The sequence below is a fragment of the Anarhichas minor genome, unplaced genomic scaffold, assembly GCF_050575085.1.
Source record: "Anarhichas minor isolate MPS153535 unplaced genomic scaffold, ASM5057508v1 ptg000017l, whole genome shotgun sequence".
Lineage (NCBI taxonomy): Eukaryota > Metazoa > Chordata > Actinopteri > Perciformes > Anarhichadidae > Anarhichas > Anarhichas minor.
The window spans coordinates 19,923,244-19,943,811 of NW_027466463.1; the positions used below are offsets into that span (position 1 = coordinate 19,923,244).

Consider the following 20,568-nt stretch of genomic DNA (forward strand, 5'->3'; position numbering starts at 1 on the left):
ATTATATTATATTATATTTTATTGCATTATATATTCTTGTTCTTACATTTCCAATATACAAATACTTTTTGATGTTGCAACTGTTGTGCATTTGTAGGTCCAATGTTCATTTATTGGCATTGTACAACACAGGGTTTAGGGTTGCACAACAAAATGCATTTGTAGTCCATTCATGCGAAACAAAAACACAAAAACAAACAAAAATAGTATTGCTAGTTAATTTTTTTTATTTGCATGAGGAGGAATTAAACATTTTAATAAAAATATAAAATTTTCAATAAATGGAAAACGGCTTTTATTTTGCAGGGGAAAGGGCTCGACATCCGGTCATAATGTTGCGCACTTTATGTAGGTGGATTGCACGTGCGTATATTCTGCATACGCCACGAACATGTCAGCTGTGGAGGCAGATAGGAGTTGCTGAAGGTTGAACAAAAGGAGCGCTTCATGACGCATGCTCAGTAAACCTGCGGACACAACTTTTACGGATGAATGGACTTCACTGGCGGTTGAACCACGTGTCTCTGTGGCAGCTGCGCTTCTTCTCAGTACCTCTGGACATATTCACCATTATTTCAACATGTGGGTCTTCAGCATGGCCCATCAGCACAAGCTGCTCCTCGGTTGGACTAGAAGTTTGCACAAGCGTGCATCAATCTCAGGAGTGGACTCTCAGTTTGCCTCCCACCACGTCTCCGCGTCTCTCCTGTGCCCAGCGGACAGTAGCTTCGACCCTGTGGGGAAGAGACTACGCAGGGTGTCGAGCACCTCCAGTGTCCAACGCAAGCCTGTTGTATCTGATGGGTGGCAGAAACAGGAGAGGTCAGGTCAGAGTAAAACGTGGAAAAAGGAGATCCCGGAGCTGCAGAGGCCAAATCAGAGGAGGGAGGGTGACAGCAGAGTGTCCTCTGAACTCAGGAGACTCAGTCTGGATGATTTCCCTGCAGAGAAGGAGAGGATGGCGGGACAGAAGTCAACGCTGCACCCCAGAGAAGACCACTATGAGGTCGTCTTTGGCATCGCCCCCTGCCTCTTGGCTCTCACTCAGGGCAGAAGGACGGCCAGAAAACTGTTTGTGAAAGACAGCGAGGCCTCTGACAGGGCGTCCGTGTTAAAGGTGTGTGAGGAGGCCCATGGGCGAGGCGTTCAAGTGCAGTGGGTCAGCAAGAAAGATCTGGACAAGATGTCCTCTGGGCGAGTACATCAAGGGGTGTGTCTGCAGGCGAGTCCTTTGGGCTTCCTCGCCGAAGACAGAGACTCCGCCGTGCCCAACGGGAGAGACCCCCCTCTCTGGCTCGTCCTGGAGAGAGTTCAGGACCCGATGAATCTCGGTGCCATCCTGCGCTCGGCTTATTTCCTGGGTGTGGACCGGGTCGCCAGTAGTCTTCGCCACAGCTGTCCGTTGTCCCCCGTGGTCAGCAAGGCCAGCTCAGGGGTCATGGAGGTGATCGGGGTGTACGGATACGAGAACCTCGAAGATATGCTGAAGTTGAAGGTGGCGCGGGGCTGGCAGGTGGTCGGCACGGTGGGGGCCGAGGCAGCGGAGACACCGATTCCTGTGACCCAGTGTTCAGACTTTCAGATGACCAGACCCACGGTGTTGTTGATGGGGGGCGAGGGGGAGGGATTGTCCCAGCAGCTGCTCTCTCTGTGCCAAACCCTTCTCACCATCCCAGCTGGCAGAGAGCTGTTCCCCGGTGTGGAGTCTCTCAACGTCTCTGTGGCTTCAGGCATTCTGCTGCACGCTCTACTGTCCTCCAGGAGGTCCACCGGACAATGACCACCTTAAAGTTACTGTGAGGAACTGCAGTCGGAGCTCCGGAGGGAGGAGGAGAGCTCAGCTCCTGGCAGCAGCAGCGTCTCCTCCTCCTCCAGGAGCAGAGCTTCTCCTCTCTGCTCCTCCGGTCCAGGATGATGATATTCTATATTTTTCTTCTCAGCAAATTCCAACAATGAATTTATCTGCGAACAAGTATTGTTTGTATATCAAAGCTTAACATCTATTCTTCCTCTGAGCCATAGAGCTCCATTAAAAACACATTGATGAGCCTCACTGTTGTTCCTTCATCACCATGAACACACACACTGTAGTTTATTCTGACTCAATCACACATACACCATCCTGCTGCTACATATACTCACTGGAACACTAAATGTGGATTAATCTGCTGCTGAAAATACTCCCCAACAAATGCACTATTTCATCCTGTTTGAGTGATGTTTGCTAAAAACTACAGTGGCCAGCAGATTTAGGAAGTAACTGAGCCTTTTTATTAAAAATGAAACTATCCATTTGTGACCAGATTTGAAAGATTTAAGTTTAAAGTAGAGTAGGAAGTCTGAAAGTATTGTTAGACATAAAACACATTTGACTGTTCTCATTTCCCGATTTTGTGTCTCCTTGTGACCCGGAAATCAATCTCAGTGCTCCATCCCAATTCCTAGAATGCATCTCGAGGAGAGAGGAGGCTTGCTAGAGGAGCTATGAGCGAGGATGCACAGATGTGTCCTTCGCGGAAGTTGAACAATGGACAGATGATGCAGCCGTGCCACACATCTTATTTAATCTCCATCGCTGAATGTCTCATTTTGTTGAATGCCTGTTGCCTCGAGTCCTCTCTCCTCGCGTCTCTTCCTCGTCTCGTCCACTCACATCTCCCGTGGGTGGGACTAAGATGTAAGGAAAGGAGGTGAGGAAAGGAATAGAGGATGTACAAAGTGATAAATGGGGCCCAGGTTCTTCTGTACTGGGATTTGTTGACAGTAAGAAAAACGTGGAATACTTAACACCAGACTGCTTCTTTAAAATGCTAGTGAGTAGGACGTTTTATTTTTAATAAAAGAACATCGGATCATACTGACTCTTGTACATTTTGTCATGTTTTCTATTTGTTTCTGTGTTTCTTTGTCTCCACACACAAACTTTGACTGTCTCCATTTCATCCTAAAAGTGTTGGTTTGGGTTCTTTACATATTTTGGCAAACCATGTTTGAGACCTTCTCCAGGATTTTTTTGAGGGAAATCTTTTTGTTGGCATTCTGTTCTCTCTGCTGGTGAGGACAGAGACTGATATTGTTTAGATTGAAAGACCAACAAGTCGTCCCTGGATGAGGGAAGTCATGCATTCTACACTGGAGAAGATCAGAGATACTGTCAGAGGATCAACTATGAAATGTCATACTTGGTAGACTTTTTTTAAACCTTTGTTGAATATACGGAAGCTGACAGCATGAAAATATTAGCAGTTTATCTGTCATTAATTTGTGTTTTTTATTTTTATTTTATGGATGTTTGACTATGCTTATGGGTCACTATCCACTTTGCTGCTGTAATCCTGCTGCGGGACTAATCAAGGATTATTTTATTTTATCTGATTTTATCTGATCTTATCTGATCTTTATGTTGTATGATATGCAGCATTTATTTTTAGCATTACATCATATAAAAATGTCCTCCAGATATTCATATTTGTTCTCCTCTTTTCGAACCTATGATACAATGTGCACAATAAAAACACAATAAAAAAATACCTTAATAATAATAAAAAAATACTTATAGCTCCACAGACCTTCTCCACATGGCGGCAGTACGCAGAAGCAGAGCTGCCGAGGAGCCCGTCTGATGACCGGGTGAAGAAGAGTGGCGCACACAATGCACTGCTCGGACTGACTAGGGTTGTGTCTCTCGGATGATTTTCACGATAAATTTCCAATTCAGTGGAAACTTGTGACGGGGCAGCAGCTCTCACTCCATCCGTGTGTGTGCTCTGGATTTAGTGAGAATTAAGACATCTTTTGACCGGAAACGTCGGCGAGAGGTCCCCCCAACTTAATCCTAAACATTGGATTACACAGCGAAGGCTGCTGCATGAAGGAGCTGCCCAGCCCGACGGGGGCTTGGCCGACACCCTCGTTTATGGAAATCGACACCGAGGCTTTGATATTTGGGCCTTGATTTTTTTTTCTTCTTCTTTATGATGGAGGGGGAACGAAAGAAGAGTTGCGTGTAAAGAAAAACGTTTTCTTCCTGCTTCCTTTAAAAAACAATTGAAAGGTTGCTTGTGGCTAACAGCTGGAATCGGCTAACGCTAGCTAGTCAAAGAAGCTAACGTTACGTCTTTCTTTTGATGTGAATTCAACCATTACTATCGGCCATCAACATTTTCGGCAGGAGAAAACATTTTTATATTCTCTTGGCTGCGGAATATTAGTTAGCTTCACAGTAAACTGTCCGGCTTGTCATGCTTCTTTCCAGACGCGTTTTAAGAATATAGTTGTATTCTTAAAGGTCCGCTGGCTGAATATATATTGTAACGTATCGAGTTAGCTAACATGCTAACCAAATGAGCTAAAAGCTAATTGGGTGGAATCAACACTGACCTAACGTTAGCATTACTTAAACTCAACAAGACAGCTCATTTTTACTTCCTGTTTGACTTAGGAGTAAATCACAGTCGTTGTCAATAATAACATTTCACATGAATACGTAAATAATGTCACGGCCACCGGTGTGTTTAACGTCTGATATCTGGGTTATTGGCCTTGCTAACTAGCTAAACCAGCTAACCGTATCATTTTTGCTAATAAAGGTGTCAGCGTGTGCAGAAAATTTAGTAAATTCAACGCGCAAGAGTTGTATTGAGCAATGAAGAAATGTATCTAGAGCCGATTTAACCTGCTTCGTCCGTAGCACAACTAAGGCTTGTCTTTTTTTGTTTTTGTTTACATGCGTATAACTTAAATTTCTTGCTAGCTATAGCTACTGTTAGCCTTCTTCTTGACACAGTCCGCTATGTCCTGACATTTAAGTTAAGTGTGTGTCTCGTGGATGTTTTTTTAAAATCCTCGACGTGGAGCTAAAGTTTGCGTTCACATTCATTGGAAATGACACTAAAATTCCGCCGAAAGAGAGGCACTACTGGTGCCGATAGACTGTTGTCAAAGGACGGTAAATAATAGCCACTCGTTTCCATTAACGCCATTTTAACAAGGCCTCTGTGTGGTGGTGGTGGTGTTTTTATTTGCCTTTTTGGTTTCTCACTGGAGCTTACAAAAAGGAGAAGGTGTTGTTTGAGACATGGAGGGCCCGAGCCGAAGCACTGGATTCCGGCAGAGCCGACGGTCCCGTTCACAGCGCGACAGGGACCGGAGGAGGAGGAGGAGAGTGGACCTGTCCGAGCAGCAGCGGGGGGCCACATCCCTGTCCTCGGGCTCCGATCGGGAGGATCGTGGGACGAACAACGTGCTGGGTCCCGGTGGGAGAGAATGCCGGCCCGGTTTCGGGAGACACAGGCCTCCACGCCGGAGGAAGAGAGAGATGTCGGTGTCCTGCGAGGAAGACATCATCGATGGCTTCGCTATTGCGAGCTTTGTCAGCTTGGAGGCACTGGAGGTAAATATCTACATTTCCACATGTTTACACCCAGCTGTCACTCACAAAACAGTACCTATTTGTTTTTTCCTAATCTCTCTTTAATGAAGAGTGCCAATCATTTGGCACAATCCTCTCCTCTTAATTGATTGACTACTTTTAATCATTGACTTCCTCCCTCCAGCTGAAGCTGTGAAAAGGCTTCAGATTGAACTACTCAACTCTTGACACTATTTCTTGCTTGGAGAGAGCGATCCACTCAGGATCCACTCAGGCCAACCCTGAGGCCTCCCTCTGATGGGTTCTGGAGAGGCCTCAATTATTCATGTCCTAATTCAGAGAGGTGTTGATGGGCTGCCAATTGGCTTTTCAGACTAAGAAAGAAATAACTAATCTCAAAGACATTATTTAAACGAGTGTAATTGTATATTACTCAACACAAAAGCAGAGATTTGGTTGTTTTTAAGTACCTGGACCAGGGCTCAGCTGTCAATCAAGACAAAACGAGTATCTCATGTGGATTCTAAAATCAGCATTTTGTTGGTTGACGCGCTGAATTTTGGAGCTTTAATACATCATACAAAGTATGCATGTGGCACAATTGGCAATCTGATGAGAACATAATCCCTTAATCTGTTTTATGGGTGGGTCAGATGGCGTTAAACCTCTGCGTCAGGACAGGAAACCAAATTATTACATTGTAAATCTGCATATTTACACGCACAGCACAGACGGTTCCAGTATTCTAATGGGTAACTTGATTTTACTGTCAAATCAACCGGTGAATGCCACCATTGTCTGCTGGTTACTATCTAAAACTGCTAATAACAAAAAGTAAACATACCAGCAAAACAATGGAATGTTGCAATTTCCTTTCCTGAATTTCTAACTTCCTGTCTGAGTTTATTAACAGCAGTGACCGCCCGCAGTTATTCTGCAGAAGATAATTCATTTAAAAACCAGACGAGCTGCGACCTTCATGTTGAGCCACCTGCACTTCAGTTTGATTTATTCTTCATTCCTGATGCAGCTTTCTATTTTAGCTGCTGTGTTTTTTAACACAAACTTACAAACCTTTAAGGATCCAACCAAATGGAATCGTGACAATAAGTGGCAGTTTTACGCTTTCCTAGTTTTAAACTCCAGAGTAGTCGTGGAATATATGCTGCAGCATCTTCTGGTAGTTTACAGATGTTTCATCTGATTTCACTTGTTTTATGTGTCAAATATTTCTTTGTTTGTATCTAAGTCACCTATACATTTCACTTCATACGAACAATCCCCTTTCATTAATGGGTGACTCTCCATGTTTCTCCTCAACATTCGATGAAGAAACACTCGGTACTCAAACCGTCTTTCACATGAGTCACTGATTTCCAATCTTTTTAGTTTTTGACCCTTTTAAAGCGAAGCATCGCCTACTGAGACCTCTCATCACAGACTGGTTTTACTTTTTTTTTTTATGACGTAATTTGAATGATTTTGGGTGTTAAACGGGGAATATTTTCCTGTATTTCACCAGAAAAACTGCAAAAAGAAAGGAAACATATTTTGTGTAGCAGAGATGCATTTCCTTTCTCTCCTCAGATTAATCGTCTGACCCCCTGATGTAGAAAGGTGGAGGTGATAAATGATCCGAAAGATGGGAACCTAAATACACCACAGTGTACTCTTAATACCTCTGTCCTTTTGTGTTTTGTCAGAGGTATTGATTAAACATTACAGTTGTTTTTTTTTTAGGCTCAAAGTTCTTATTTTGTCATATTTTTTTAAAATGAGGTTAATACAACACAAGTACAAAGTCTCAAAGCGCACCGTATAATTGAATCGACACACAAACAGCTGAAGCGTCATGCAGGCTGTTGTGCTTCATCAGATCATTCTGGTGTTTCTATTTTTGCCGTCACTCAGAGTAGAGTCTATGCATAAATGGGCTCCGTCAGGACATTCATCCGCATGCAGCCGATGGTCTGTGCCCTTAGACGTATACATTCATGCTTATTGCTACACATGTAAACACTGATTTATTTTTTCCTTATCAGATGGACTGCTCTCTGAAGCCCAGTCAACGCACTGATATGCTGGGCAGGAGGAACAAGGGGAAGAGAGGGCCGGAGGAGAACGGTGGAGGGCCGCTGTCGGAGCCGGAGGAAGGAGCCCCGCACGGCTACTCCAGCAGCTGTTTGAACAAGAGTAAAAATAAAAGGAGAAAGATAGAGGTGAACCGAGGACTTGTGACTCTACAGGGCTTGAATGTTTTCTCTGGATCCACCTTCGTCTTGTTCGATGTTGAGCTAAATGTTTACACTTCTGACTTGAATATCCAGCCATGGAATGAATGAGCCAGTAAAACTGGTTTACCGCCTATAACTCGAGGGTGTTTTCAGTCACGAAACAGGGAAATCCCTTCCAACCAGGAAAGATACTATCATATAAACTTATTTTACTTTTTAACATTTTAATCACTGTAAATGTCCATTTTTTTTTATTTGAAACTTATTTAAAGTACTACATATATTTCTTTTTCCCTAGGGACACCCTTTGGAGACTGGCTACATTGTAAGTTTATTTTCCAATATTATAATGAAGTTGATGTTCTGATGTATACATTTCCTGCAACTCTGCAGCATTTCTGCAAACTCCTGTAAAACTTTATGTTGTCTGAAATATTCTAATAGATGCAAATCTGTGTTTGTCTTCTTTCAGTGTGACACTGAGAGTGACACAGGAGACAAGGTGTGTACTGTTTACCTCTTATCTGATCTATTCTAGGCTTTACTTTCTTATCAGGTAATGAACATGTGACATTGTTGCTGTTATTTGGTAAAACAAAATGGTGTTTTTGAATGGGAACACAACAAGATAAACTCAATTTCCTCTGACAATTGCTAAGTTAATTTATTATTTAAGTATTAATTTGTTAGGTCGCGTAACCGACTGTCACGCTTGATGCAATCTGTATAAGAAATAGATGAGTGATGTGTTTTTTGAGTATAAATTAAATAAAATTATGTTTTGTGTCCCCATCTAGGCCTCCGACAACGACATGGACCCAGTCTTCACAGTCAGTACGAGGAAAGGTACGAGAAATTCACAAATTAATATTTCACATTTTGGGTTTGTGATGTCTGTATGTGCAGTATTGTCCCACCCATACTCGTGTTACTCTTTGCTGTGATGTGCAAGAGCACATAAAGCTGACCGATGTTCTCTTCTTTAGTCGTAGAGCCCACCCCCTCAAACATGGCTACATCCATCGGAAAGATCTGCCCGCCTCTCCCGGCCCGTTGTGGCGGCGTCTCGCGGTTGATGGTGACCCCGAGAGTGTCCGGTCTGGAGCGAAGTCAGGAGAAAAACCTGGAGCAGCATTTCCCGGAGCCTGTTTCTTCTTCTACCTCTTCTGCCCCCTTCTCCTGCCTGCCTTCCCCGGTCACGACCTCGGGCACGGTCCCGCGCTCCAGCCCGTTCAACGGCAACGGCGGCCGCCACAACGGCAGCCCACCGCTCTCCAAACCCAAACCCTTCCTCACTTTGCCAGGACGATCTCACTCCATCTACAACATCAACAGGTGTGTACATTTAGTTTTTCTTTTTACTATCGATCTCTCCTGGCTCAATTCGTTGATTTGTGATTTATACTTTCTTGTTTCTCAGGAGCAACACCCCGGTCAAACCTCCCTCATCGGCTTCATCTGTTCCGTCTTCCTCATCCTCCATGCGTCCCCCGACTCCCTCCACCAGTGTGTCGCTGCCCTACCTCAGGAGCTCGGGATCCTCGGGGCCCCTCCGACCCCCATCCCGAGCCAGCGCTGGGGCCTTGTTTGCATCCTCACCCGGCCTTCCTCCCCCTCCACCTCTGCTGCAAGGTCCCGGCCACTCAACTGCAGCAGGTACAGTCGACAGGAATGCTACTTTTCTCTGCTTTTACTGTTCAGCTGTTCATGGGAACACAATGACTAATATGTGACTTAAAATAAACCAAACCCAGACTTCCTCTGGCGGTTGGCTGGGTTGTTGAGGAAGTTGTGAATTGATAAACAGAGGTCTGATCACGCCAGCACTGCATGTATAACATTCCTTGCACTGTATTGTGTTTGGAGACTTTATGTGACAAATGTGTTACTCTTGTGTCTGTCAAATGAACTACAACTGGTAAAATAATGTAGCAAAATGATTTTTAAGTTTTATTTAATAGAACTAACTTTATTTATTTATTCTCCTTATTTCTGCCGCTGTAGACCAAGAATTACTGCGTCAGAACTTAAACTCCCACTTCTTGAATTCACAAGAGCGCGACGGCCGACGCAGCGTCCCGGGGGCTGAAAACAACGCAGCAGCCGCGGGCCGCTCCACTCCCGGTGGTCAGTCGGGATCCAACTCCTCCGGACCGGGTTCGTCGGGCCGGACGTCTCAGAACCAGCCGAGCATCCCGCCTATGGCCTTCCAGTTCCATCAGCACAACCACCAGCACCAACACACGCACACGCACCAACACTTCACGCCCTTCCTGCACCCCACAGCCACCGCACCGCCTCTGGTGAGATGCTCTCCCTTATTATGCTGAACATCTGTGTCGTACTTGAAATTCCGCTGTGGCTGGAATGTGGACCGTGCTCGGTTTACGAGATGTTTTAACCCTCTCACTGTTTTTGTCTTTCAGTTTGATAAGTATCCAGGCAAAATGGACGGGCTGTACCGACACCCTGTGAGTACTTTGTATAATCTCACTGATTATGTCTGTGATGATAATTTACAGGTTAGGACATTAATTAACAAACAACGAGGCTGAGAATACATTTCAGCTGTTTTAGGGCCTTAAACATTTCAACCTAAGTAGATTTAAAGTGCACTATCAACATGGATTTAATTAAGTTGCTCAGCTGTTCCGTAGTCACTAAGCTGTGTGTGTGTGTGTGTCTGTGTGTCTGTCTGTCTGGGTAGTTCTTCCCACAGTACCCGCCGCCCTCAGTGCCGAGTATCCAGCCTGTGATTCCTCCCTCTGGGCCTTTCAGCTCCTTGCAAGGAGCATTTCAGCCAAAGGTGAGAAACATGTTGTACATGTTGATGATCCTGAGCGGCCACAAGGCGCCCTATTGTCTGGGGAAATGTCACATTACCTGCTGTAATTATTGTCTCGCCATAAGGTGACAATTCAGTGATGATATGCAGCGTGTTTGGTAACAGTTAGGTATTCTCACTGGAGGGTAATTAAGCACTGACCCTCTCACAGCAGGCGTCCCACGAGGCTCCATAATGACTCTACCTTTGTAAACTCTTGTCCTTACTAGTGATTCTACAATCTGTTCTGGTCCTATAAGCGTCAGTTAAGCTGTGCATACGCTGTACCATTTTATACATGTTTTGTTCTGACTCATACCGTACAAGTAAATTATCAGGAGGTTACGGTTCGTGTGTGTGACAGCCTCTTGTCTCTCAGGGAGCCGGTCCTGATATTTCCGCCCGACTTGGTGTTGTGCCTCACCACCTGCAGCCCAAAGACCCGCGGGTAAGGACTACATGCTTACCTACAACCTGAAGCTCTTCAGGTGTCTCTTCTTCTGTTTGCATAGATCTGTACAGACGTGGACGACCAACGTTTAGGCTAGGATGTGCTGCGACATGGGCCTAGTCAGTGCAGTGAAGAGAGCTAAAACTATTCCTCACAGAGAGTGAGATATGTGGATTAAAAGTGTTTTTAACACTTGTGTCTTCTTGTAGCTAACTGATCCATTTGGGACATCGTTGAAAATCAGTAATGTAAGCAAAAACAGATGTTATTGAATCCCTTGGCTCTTCAATAGCTTCAGCCTGTTTTACTTTCTCACTGCTTCACTCGCTCTTTGCACTAATCTCACTTGTAATCCTGACTGCTACTGGTCTGTTCTCTGAACCCAGTTAGATATTTCAGAAGCCAGACAACACCCTGTTTTAAAATGTGCGTGGTTGTTCTTTCCCCCGTGATTTTCTTGTGTCCTCGCTTATGCATTTTTTCACGGATGTTTTTTGTTTTAAATATTCCCAAACTTATACTGAACTCTGGTGGTTGAACCTTATCGTAGCGGCTAAACGGGAAGAGCATCTGCCTCTGTGTGCAAAAGGCTTTAAAGCTGTACATGCAGGGTTCAGAGGTATAACACAGTAAACCTCTTGTGATCTTTGTGCTGCGCAGAAACCAGGAAAGTGGTGTGCTATGCATGTGTATGTGGCCTGGATGATTCTGAGCCATCAGAAGAAAGTGAAGGTATGTGTTTCGAAAAATTCAATTGAATTGTATTTAAAGAATAAGTAGTATCACCCCAGTGAGAAATGGATCGTGTGGTTAACCCTTTAAACGCTCGTCTCTTTCAGCTGATGCGTGCTGATCCTCAAAAGTTGGACTTCCGTAGTGACCTGCTGGCCCGTCTTCCTGGAGCCGGAGGACTGGGGCCCATGGGAGGAGCCATGCCTCCCACTCATGATCTGACCAGACCTCCCAGTCTGTTCTCAGCTGCAGGTGCTTGTCTAAACATTTTGGTCCTTTTCGGAGCAGCTGTGGATTTTTCAATTGTTTTGACAACTTGGAAGTTTTGTAATATTTCTTTCCTTTAATATTTCACGTCTGCACACGTGATGTTTGACATGTTTCTGAAAGAATTTCCTTCATCTCTCCACCTGTCATTGTTTGCTTTTTGTTCCGCTCTGTCCTCACATCCCTGAGGCTCCACAGCGTCGCTGTGTTGAGTCACCGTGTGTGTGAGCAGCTCGATGAGCGGTGACAATATATATTCTTCTTCTTCTTCTTCTCCTTACACTCTTTCTTTCTCTCAGGGCCAGTCAATCCGTCCTCCGCTCCTTTCATCTCTCCATCGACGCCCCACTCCTCTTTCCTACCACCAACTGCACACTTGGGTAAAAGCAGCTTCAAAAGGCACATCTGTATGCCACTTGTACACCACAGCCAAACGCCTGTCACTTCCATTCACCCGCTCCACATTTTACTTTGACCTTTCACAGATGAATGGAAACCGAGTTTCCTAAACCCGCTGCATCCATGTTCTTCCATCTGACTGGAGACATTTCAGAAGTTTCAGCACAGCTTACAGCCCGTGTAGAAATGAATGGTTGTATTCACAGTTTTTCTGTTGTTTTGCCTGTGTTTGTCTTTTTAGATCCATATGGACGATCCCCACCCTTCACCCCTCTTGGAGCTCTTGGTTCTGGTGCCTTTGGAGGACTTGGCAGCCCAACACTGGGTCAGTAATACGGCTTCTCTGCTCTAGAAACACGAGGCTTAAAGGATAAGTTTCTTAATACGATCCTCATATTATATACCTCATAAGTCTGCAGACTTTGCCGGGGTCTTCTGAGCATGTGAGTAACGGGACGATTTATGCTGCCTCGTCGAAAAATGCTCTTGATTTTTATTGCAAACAAGGAAACGTGTACTGAGAGAATATGGAGAGCATATTTTGATACTCAAGGGTAATGAATATTTCGTTTAGTTTTATGCGTCATTATACAATGAAATAGCCACACTTTGTCAAAACAAACTTAAAAGAAATGGTTAACTGGATTTTGTTTGAGGAAAATTCATCGTTTAGATGAATCGGTAAATAGTTGATGGATTAATCAATAGAAAATGTGTCGTTGTTATATCATACGTACGTTGAGAGAGGAAGTGGTTACGTGTAGCTTGAGTCTAGTTTGAGTCAAAGGTCTGAGTTTGAAGGCTTGTGACTGAAACACAACACAATGGTTTAATGAGACAGGATTTTCAACTCCGTCAGCAGGAATTACTTTTCTTTCATTGTGACGATCCCGAGGTAATCGTTAGAAATAAGGTGTCCACTTTGCACATAATTGATTGGCCACTGCAGCGCCTTGCCGGATGATATTGGATTATGGTAAAAAGTTTAGCCACCCCAGTGTTAGCGCCACTGGGGGGAGGTGTGTTTTGGAGCTTAAGACAACGTTATTTGTGGTAATGATTCCTCCTCTCTATACTGGCCATTAAGTGATCCCACCAGGAAGTATCTCGTCTCCTCACAGAGGAAATGCTGGCTGGGGAAACACAAAGGGGGAATTAGGTACTAGAAACTGACTAACCTGAGAAGAGACTGTTCTCTGTTGGCTGCTGAAGCCTCATATTTACCTCGGCTGAACCTTAAAGTACAGTCGCACGAGGAAGGATCACCTCACAGGAGGAACAATTACAGAAACCAGTAAACCGACATGCTTGAGGTCATCTCGTGTTAAAGAGTATTTAAGGTTTGCAATTACAACTCGTCACTGTGATATTTTGAATTCATGAAAACTTTTTGTGTGTGTGGGCGGAAAACAATTAGTCCTCTCGCCACCGCAGTGTCATATTTAATGTTTTTAAATTAAATAATTGCCGACACATCCGTCTGAGTGGGTGCATGGAACGTAAAACACATAAATTGGCACATTTACCGTGATTGGAGGAGCTCTCCGTACTCTAATGAACGAGGATGATGAGCTTGTCGAGTCGCACCTTTGCTGCATCAACATCTCCAATTAAGTCTGATCAAAACACAGCTGAAGCACAGAAAGCAATGCTGTTTTACTCCATATCTTTTAATGCACATGAGCAGGAGCTCTGCTAGTTAATGCATATTTATTTTGTTGTAAAACTCTTACAATTAATATTGTAATTTGCAAATTAAGATCATACGTTAATAGCATGAAGTACACATCTTAAATTAAAATGTGTGAAGAGGTCAAATAAGGACGATTACGATTGGATTGAGGTTATTTTGAAGTACTGGTAAAGGGAATGGATTGATCCACATTGTAGCTACTTGTACTGTATATTTACATGTAGAAGGTAATCTGTTATGTGGTTTGGGTTGTAAAGCTAACTGCAGTATAGAAAACAGGAACTGGGGGGGAGTGGTTAAAGTCATAATAACAAGAATGAAAAGAAGAATATATAAATCATGTGTTGGAGGCAAAATTTGCTGGTAGAGCTAAATATACCCCTGAGCGTAGCCATATGCACCAAATTCAACATATTACAAACACACAACGAATTATGAGGGTCAGGACATCAAAGAAACTAGTGGCGACGTTGCTTTTGTCTGGGCCAAAAAGTTGCACTTGAACACACCCTAAAGATTACATGCAACGGGCAACTAACATGTAACTTCTGCGCCTGCGTGACAGAAAGTAACTCGTGACTCCTAGAAGCTGTTGTTATTAAACACACAGGAAACAAACCACCATTTTCACTACTTCCAGATGACCATGTTGTTTGTGAAATGATCAGATAAGATGAAGATGATAAAGGAGAAGAGCCTCCAAAAAGTAGAGCTAGCAGATGCTCAAAAATACAACAAATAAGTGAATGTAATTGCTTGGATCCCATTTGAGTTTCAGCCCTTCATCATGGAAGCCTCTGTCGGTTATTGAGGAATGATGTCAACAGTTGCCATTTTGTAACAAAATTAATAATTTAACATTTCAAAAAATACTTCTACATGACATCTTTAAGCCATGTCGGACTAGATACGGTATATTCTTGAGGTTTCTGTCCCGATAATGAAAACATTCGTTTTTCTGTCTGCATTTCTGTTTGTTTTTCTCTAAAAATGTGTTTTAAATGTATCGGGTGTATATTATCTTCAAACACAAACAGCCAAACGAGAATCTCACTGAACTATATGCCATATACTATTAACAACTGTTACTTAAAAACAAGACTAAGAATCTGATCAAGTTTAGTTGTTCAGCTGCTCTGGGCTAAAAGTTCAACATGAAAGCGTAGATTAAACATTTCTAGCAAATTGGAAAAGATAATGTTTTGTTGTGTTCGACTAAGCGTAGAGAGATCATTAATTAAACAACCCAATGCAAAACATTGTCAATTAAAGGGTTTTAAGAGGTTTCAGACTGCAGAAATATTTGTATAATAGTTTTATTGTTTTTTAACTCTGGCATTTGAGTCGGTGCCTTTCTTTAAAAGCCTTGTTGTCTACATTATTGATTGCAGACCAAAATATATTTCTCTTGATCATTTAGAACTTGTTTTGAAAAACATTTCCTTTTTAACCAGAAGTTGTTCAGTACGAACATGTTTTCAGTTGGACTTCTTAAAACAATAATCCTGCTCACCAGGATAATAATAGATGCTAACAACAAAGCCTGTTGTAAAATATTACATTTTAAAGTTTTACTTCTACACTGTTTTCTTTCTTTCTTTCTCTAACCAAGAACACGTCTCTTCTTCAGCAGGATCTGTGTTTGGCCCTAAAGATTCACCAGCTAACGTGGTCGGAGGCCTGTCCACCCCCAACCATCACGACCCGTGGAACCGTCTGCAGGGCGGGCCGTCTGGGTTCACTCCCGGGCCCAGCTGGGCTAAAGGGCCGGACAAGCGGGACGAGAGGGACCGAGCGAAGGACACGGAGAGGAGAGACATCCCCCACATCAAGGACGAAAAGGACAGGTATGACATGATTACAACACTGGCTTTATATTTAAAGGGAGAGCTTGGTCTTTGTTCTTGACATGCGGTGATAAGCAGTGTGCGACACGCAGGGCTCGGCTTCTTCTTGTTGCCTTTCTGGTATCCAAGGAGAGGCGAGACCATGTCCTGCTTTAATCCAGGCTCTCACGAAAGGCACTGCATCACATTTGTCCAAAGGGGGTCCATTTAGGTCCCCAAACAGGTGAAGACAGGCTCGCTCGGACGCCATCTTTAATTATGGCCGTCAACATTTTTACTTTTTGCAACTGGTGAACAGAAGTTACCATATCTGGAATGCGGAGGAGAGACTTAGAGACGCTGTATACAGCTCTGGTAGCGACCTGTCAATCACAGTAAGCCCCGCCCTAAAGCATCCCCTGCTTTATGGTCTGTTTGACTCTAAATGGACCATAATGTACTAAATGAACATCATGCTGTATTGAAGAAGACTTGAAACTAGAGATTGAGACAATAAACTCATGTTTACAATGTTTACTGAGGTAATAAATCAAGAGACAAGTAGAGTCATTTTCTCATAGACTTCTATACAACCAGAGGAGTCGCCCCCTGGTGGACACCAGAGAGAATGCAGCTTTATCACATGAAGCATCAGCTTCACTCTGCAGAACCGGAGGTCATTAATTAAAGAACCCAATGCAGGCTTTCAGGGCATCTCAAGTGTCAATCAAGTATTTCTCACACTGATCCCCCAAACAGTCCTGTGACCACAGATGTCCCAGCGAGGTAGAGAGACCCGTCAGGAGGAAATATGCAACAACCTAAAAAAAAAATCCACAAAAACACACAAAATAGATTTAACAGAATAATCAAGTGTAATACAATTGTTATTGGTGTGTATGTATGTGTATATATACACACACACACACGTGTGTGTATATATATGTGTGTGTGTGTGTGTGTGTGTGTATATATATATGTGTGTGTGTGTGTGTATATATATGTGTGTGTGTGTGTGTGTGTGTGTATATATATGTGTGTGTGTGTGTGTATATGTGTGTGTGTATGTATATGTGTGTGTGTATATGTGTGTGTGTATGTATATGTGTATGTGTATATGTGTGTGTGTATATATATGTGTGTGTGTATATGCGTGTGTATATATGTATGTGTGTGTGTATATATGTGCGTGTGTATATATGTGTGTGTGTATATGCGTGTGTATGTGTGTGTGTGTGTGTGTGTGTATATATATGTGTGTGTATATATATATGTATGTATATGTGTATATATGAATGGGTATGGAGGATTTCTATTCTGTAACTGTTGTGCACCTTTATGTTTTGCAGAGACAATATGCTGTATGGCCGACAACCTGTGAGAATGTCTCCAGTCGCCCCTCCCTTCAAGCCCCGCAGTAGCACCCCGGTCTCCCATATTAACGGCCACAGCAGCACCCTGGGGGGCAGCACCGGGCCGATCGAGGACCTGACGCGCAGCTCAAGCGGAGACAGAGACAGAGACAGAGACAGAGAGCGAGACGGAGACAAGAGGCCGCAGCAAACAGTGTCGCGTGGACCTCCTTCATCTTTAGTAGCAGACAGAGACAGACCGCGGTCTTCCTCGTCCTCTGTGCTCACCACCCCGCCGCCCACCAACCGCTCGGCGCCGTCTCCGATGGAGCTTTACCCGCGTCCGATGGCCCCGACGGCACATGGCCACCACAACAACGAACCCTCGCACTCCCAAAGAGACGGGAACCTCCCTTCTTCCTCCGCGGCTTCTGCCTCCGTCACGTCTTTGTCTCAGGCCAAGAAGTCTGACCGGACCCCGACGCCCGTCTCCAAGCCTTCGCTGCTTCTCCCGCCGGTTAAAGTCAAAGAGGAGCGGAAAGAGGAGCCGGAGCACATCCCCATCACCCTGCCTCCACCAGCACCCAACCACAGCTTTGAGCGCCCCAACAGCCATCCTCACCACCATCGTTCCGGTACCCCTTCCTCTTCCTCTCTGTCACTGACTCCCACTCCTGGTGTTCCCCACATGCCTCCAAATCCAAACCCTCCTTCCCACCAACATCTCACCCTGTTGGACCGCTCCAGGGCTATAGAGGCGTATCTGGGGAGCACAGGCGCTGCAGGTTTGATGATGGGTCCGGGAGGAGAACGTTTCCACCACGGTCCAGGACAAGGACCATCACAGGGTCCACACAGCTTCACGTGGGACCCCTGGAGGGAGCTGGCGGCTCAGCAGCAGCATCAGCATCGCAGGGAGGCGATGGCACTTCGGGCAGACCCCCACTTAGCCCTGCGAACCGATCCGCATCTGGCCCGACTGCTCCAGCATCAGCGCCTCCTGGAGGCGGAGAGGGCGCATGCGGCTGTGGCGGCTGCATCCAACCCTCACCACCCTCAGAATTCTACCTCTTCTGCCCGCCAGGAGTTCGGCCTCATGGCCCACCACTTTGACCGCCCTCATCACCTCGGACACCCGGGAGGAGGGCTCATCGACGAGGAGCAGCGCGCCCAGATCCTGAGGGAAGACTTTGAGCGCGCCCGCTACTTCGGGATGCACCCGCACATCCCTCCCGGCGCTCACCTGTCGGGCCCCTCCCACGCTGCTACTGCCGCTCACCTGGAGCAGCTCCACCCTGGCCTTCTGTCCCACTCGCTCCACCACGGAGGCTCTCCCGCTGCCCAGCACCACCACGCGGGCCTCTTCGCCCGTCTAGGCCAGCTGAACCAGCTAGGCCAGCTAGGCCAGCCGCACCATGTGCCCAATGGCATCCTGGCAAAGACCCCTTCGGGCTTGGTTGGGGCTCTGGCGATGGGGGCACCTCCTCCGCTCATTCCGTCCATCACCAGCCGGTCGTCCACGCCTCCCCGTAGACTCGGAGGGCCGGGTGATCTGGCTATGTACAGCGCCCACAAAGACGGAGAGTCCAGATAGTACAGGGACACCACTGGAGGAGATTAAGGGAAATGTCAGGATCACTGTGCTGCTCTCAACCTGCTCCCCCTTTTCCTCTTGCAGACTACTAAACCCTGCCCTCCCAGTTACACAACCAAACCAGCTCCAGCACTCCTCAAACAAGGGTAACCATGACTGGCTGGAGGTGATGGAAGGGAGGGGAAAAGCAAGACTCCTCAGTGTGACTTGGAATATGCGCAATGGTTCTATCAGTGCAATTTAAAGGTACATGGTTTCTGTGCATCCTTGGTGTATTTTTTATGTCATTCTGGCTGTTGGTTCCATTTTCAGATCCGTGCTTTTTTTCCAGCGAGCCTTCTCCGGGTGGATCGGACATGACTTCCAGAGGGATGTGCACTGTGAATAAACGTCCTCAGCTCGGGTTAACTCGTGGGATATTAATCATGAAGCCTTCCTCGATATGAATCAACCCTGGTTAGGTCTTGTGGATGAGGGTCTTTACAAACACAGCGGTCAAAGTGGTGCTTTCTGTTTTTTGTGTCTCTTTTCTTTGTCATCGTGGAAAAGACAGATTACTGACGAGACCATTTTAATGAAGATCGTCGCACCTCAGTTTCCCGCTTCACCCAAAAACCGAACCCCTCAGCTTTCACGGATAATGAGATTCAACCTTCTTGTTTTTGTTTTTCATTTTCAAAGGATGAATGAGATGAACTGTGTGAGTGAACAGTGTTTTAGAGCTTCCTGTAACTGTTTCCCACACTCCTCTTGACTATGAGCAGGACCAGATTATAGTAGTCTAGAGAAATTGCCTTTGTAATTATTATTCTCAACATTAATTATCTTCTATAATAATAAATATATTCACTGTTATGTTATTTGTATTTGTTTCGGGTATCAACCAGTACTCTCCAGGTAGTAGTCTGTTTCAAATCATACAGAAGGCTTGCGTCACAGGAAACAGTTTTTAGTGCTCGTGAACATTCAGCCTCTTCAAGGATCTCATCTACGACTTTATTATTATACGCTGAGAGGGAGGTTTGCCTGTGTGTCATTGGTTGTGTGTTATATCCATCTGGGACTATGGGAGCCTTGTACATTTGAACTGTCGAGTTGTTTCATCAATAAAAAGTAAGTTATATACGTGGATAAATGGGACATCTGCTGAGGAACGGAGAAAGAAGATATAAGGACTTGTGTCAGAAGACAGCTAGACAGCGGGTATCGTGAGAGGGAAAAGACTGGGTCGATTATTTTAATATGACCATTTTATACCTTTCAAACCCCTCCCCTAGAGACCACAAAGATTAATTATTAAATGAATTGTTGTTTACTCTGTTGTGTGGGTCTTTTGTTCTGACTCTGTTAATATTGGGACAACTATTTTTATTTTCTGGTTTATCTGCTGTTTTATTTTCTTGAGTAGATTGGTGTATACATTCAGAAAACGGAGAAATACTTGGATTAAGATATTGACTGAGTACAAATCGCAAAGATATAGTTTACGATCAGAAAAGATGAAGAAAACCAGGAAATACCTACGTTCAAGTAGTGAAGTTTAGGCTTTTTTTAACTGTCTATACTGAATATCTCAGCTAAACTACTTCACACACTTGCATTTTCCATCTATATATACTGTATATTATTTAAACAAACCTAAAAGGATATTCTGAAGCACCGGTCATATTAATAATCCTGCATTTAAAGGGAATGAACAGAAAAAGGACTTCTTCTCACCAGGCTTTATCTAAAGTAAGTAAAGTCTTGTTTATTATTACCTCATATGTCCCAGGTCCCTTGATCATAAATGTATCCTAAAAAAAGAATACATTTACTCTAATAC

The 20,568-nt window shown here is 44.6% G+C and overlaps 2 protein-coding genes across 7 annotated transcripts; both read left to right on the forward strand.

Annotated features, from left to right (window-relative positions):
- Positions 1-341: 341 nt before the first annotated feature.
- On the forward strand, positions 342-2,855 carry mrm1 (mitochondrial rRNA methyltransferase 1 homolog (S. cerevisiae)). Its single transcript, XM_076094179.1, has one exon. It carries the CDS (start codon positions 455-457, stop codon positions 1,778-1,780), a length of 1,326 nt encoding a protein of 441 aa, XP_075950294.1. The 5' UTR covers positions 342-454; the 3' UTR covers positions 1,781-2,855.
- Positions 2,856-3,622: 767 nt separating this feature from the next.
- Positions 3,623-20,058, forward strand: fbrs (fibrosin). 6 transcript variants are annotated; one of them, XM_076094172.1, is made up of 18 exons: positions 3,623-5,392; positions 7,414-7,590; positions 7,904-7,930; positions 8,078-8,107; positions 8,403-8,451; positions 8,592-8,940; positions 9,026-9,261; positions 9,610-9,908; positions 10,032-10,076; positions 10,313-10,411; positions 10,809-10,877; positions 11,090-11,128; positions 11,541-11,612; positions 11,720-11,864; positions 12,179-12,259; positions 12,520-12,603; positions 15,602-15,818; positions 17,147-20,058. In XM_076094172.1, exons 1-18 carry the CDS (start codon positions 5,078-5,080, stop codon positions 18,741-18,743), a joined length of 3,930 nt encoding a protein of 1,309 aa, XP_075950287.1. In that variant the 5' UTR covers positions 3,623-5,077; the 3' UTR covers positions 18,744-20,058. The 6 variants fall into 6 exon arrangements, with proteins under 6 accessions (XP_075950287.1, XP_075950288.1, XP_075950290.1 ...); XM_076094173.1 differs by having other exon boundaries at positions 15,605-15,818; XM_076094175.1 differs by having other exon boundaries at positions 9,661-9,908.
- The last annotated feature ends 510 nt before the right edge of the window (positions 20,059-20,568 follow it).

Excerpts from the sequence above, each read along its gene's own strand:
- mrm1 (XM_076094179.1), top strand. The coding sequence starts at position 455 with ATGCTCAGTAAACCTGCGGACACAACTTTTACGGATGAATGGACTTCA.
- fbrs (XM_076094172.1), top strand. The coding sequence starts at position 5,078 with ATGGAGGGCCCGAGCCGAAGCACTGGATTCCGGCAGAGCCGACGGTCC. Across the intron at positions 9,262-9,609 it reads CGGCCACTCAACTGCAGCAG|ACCAAGAATTACTGCGTCAG; the intron begins GTACAGTCGACA and ends CTGCCGCTGTAG. Across the intron at positions 9,909-10,031 it reads CAGCCACCGCACCGCCTCTG|TTTGATAAGTATCCAGGCAA; the intron begins GTGAGATGCTCT and ends TTTGTCTTTCAG.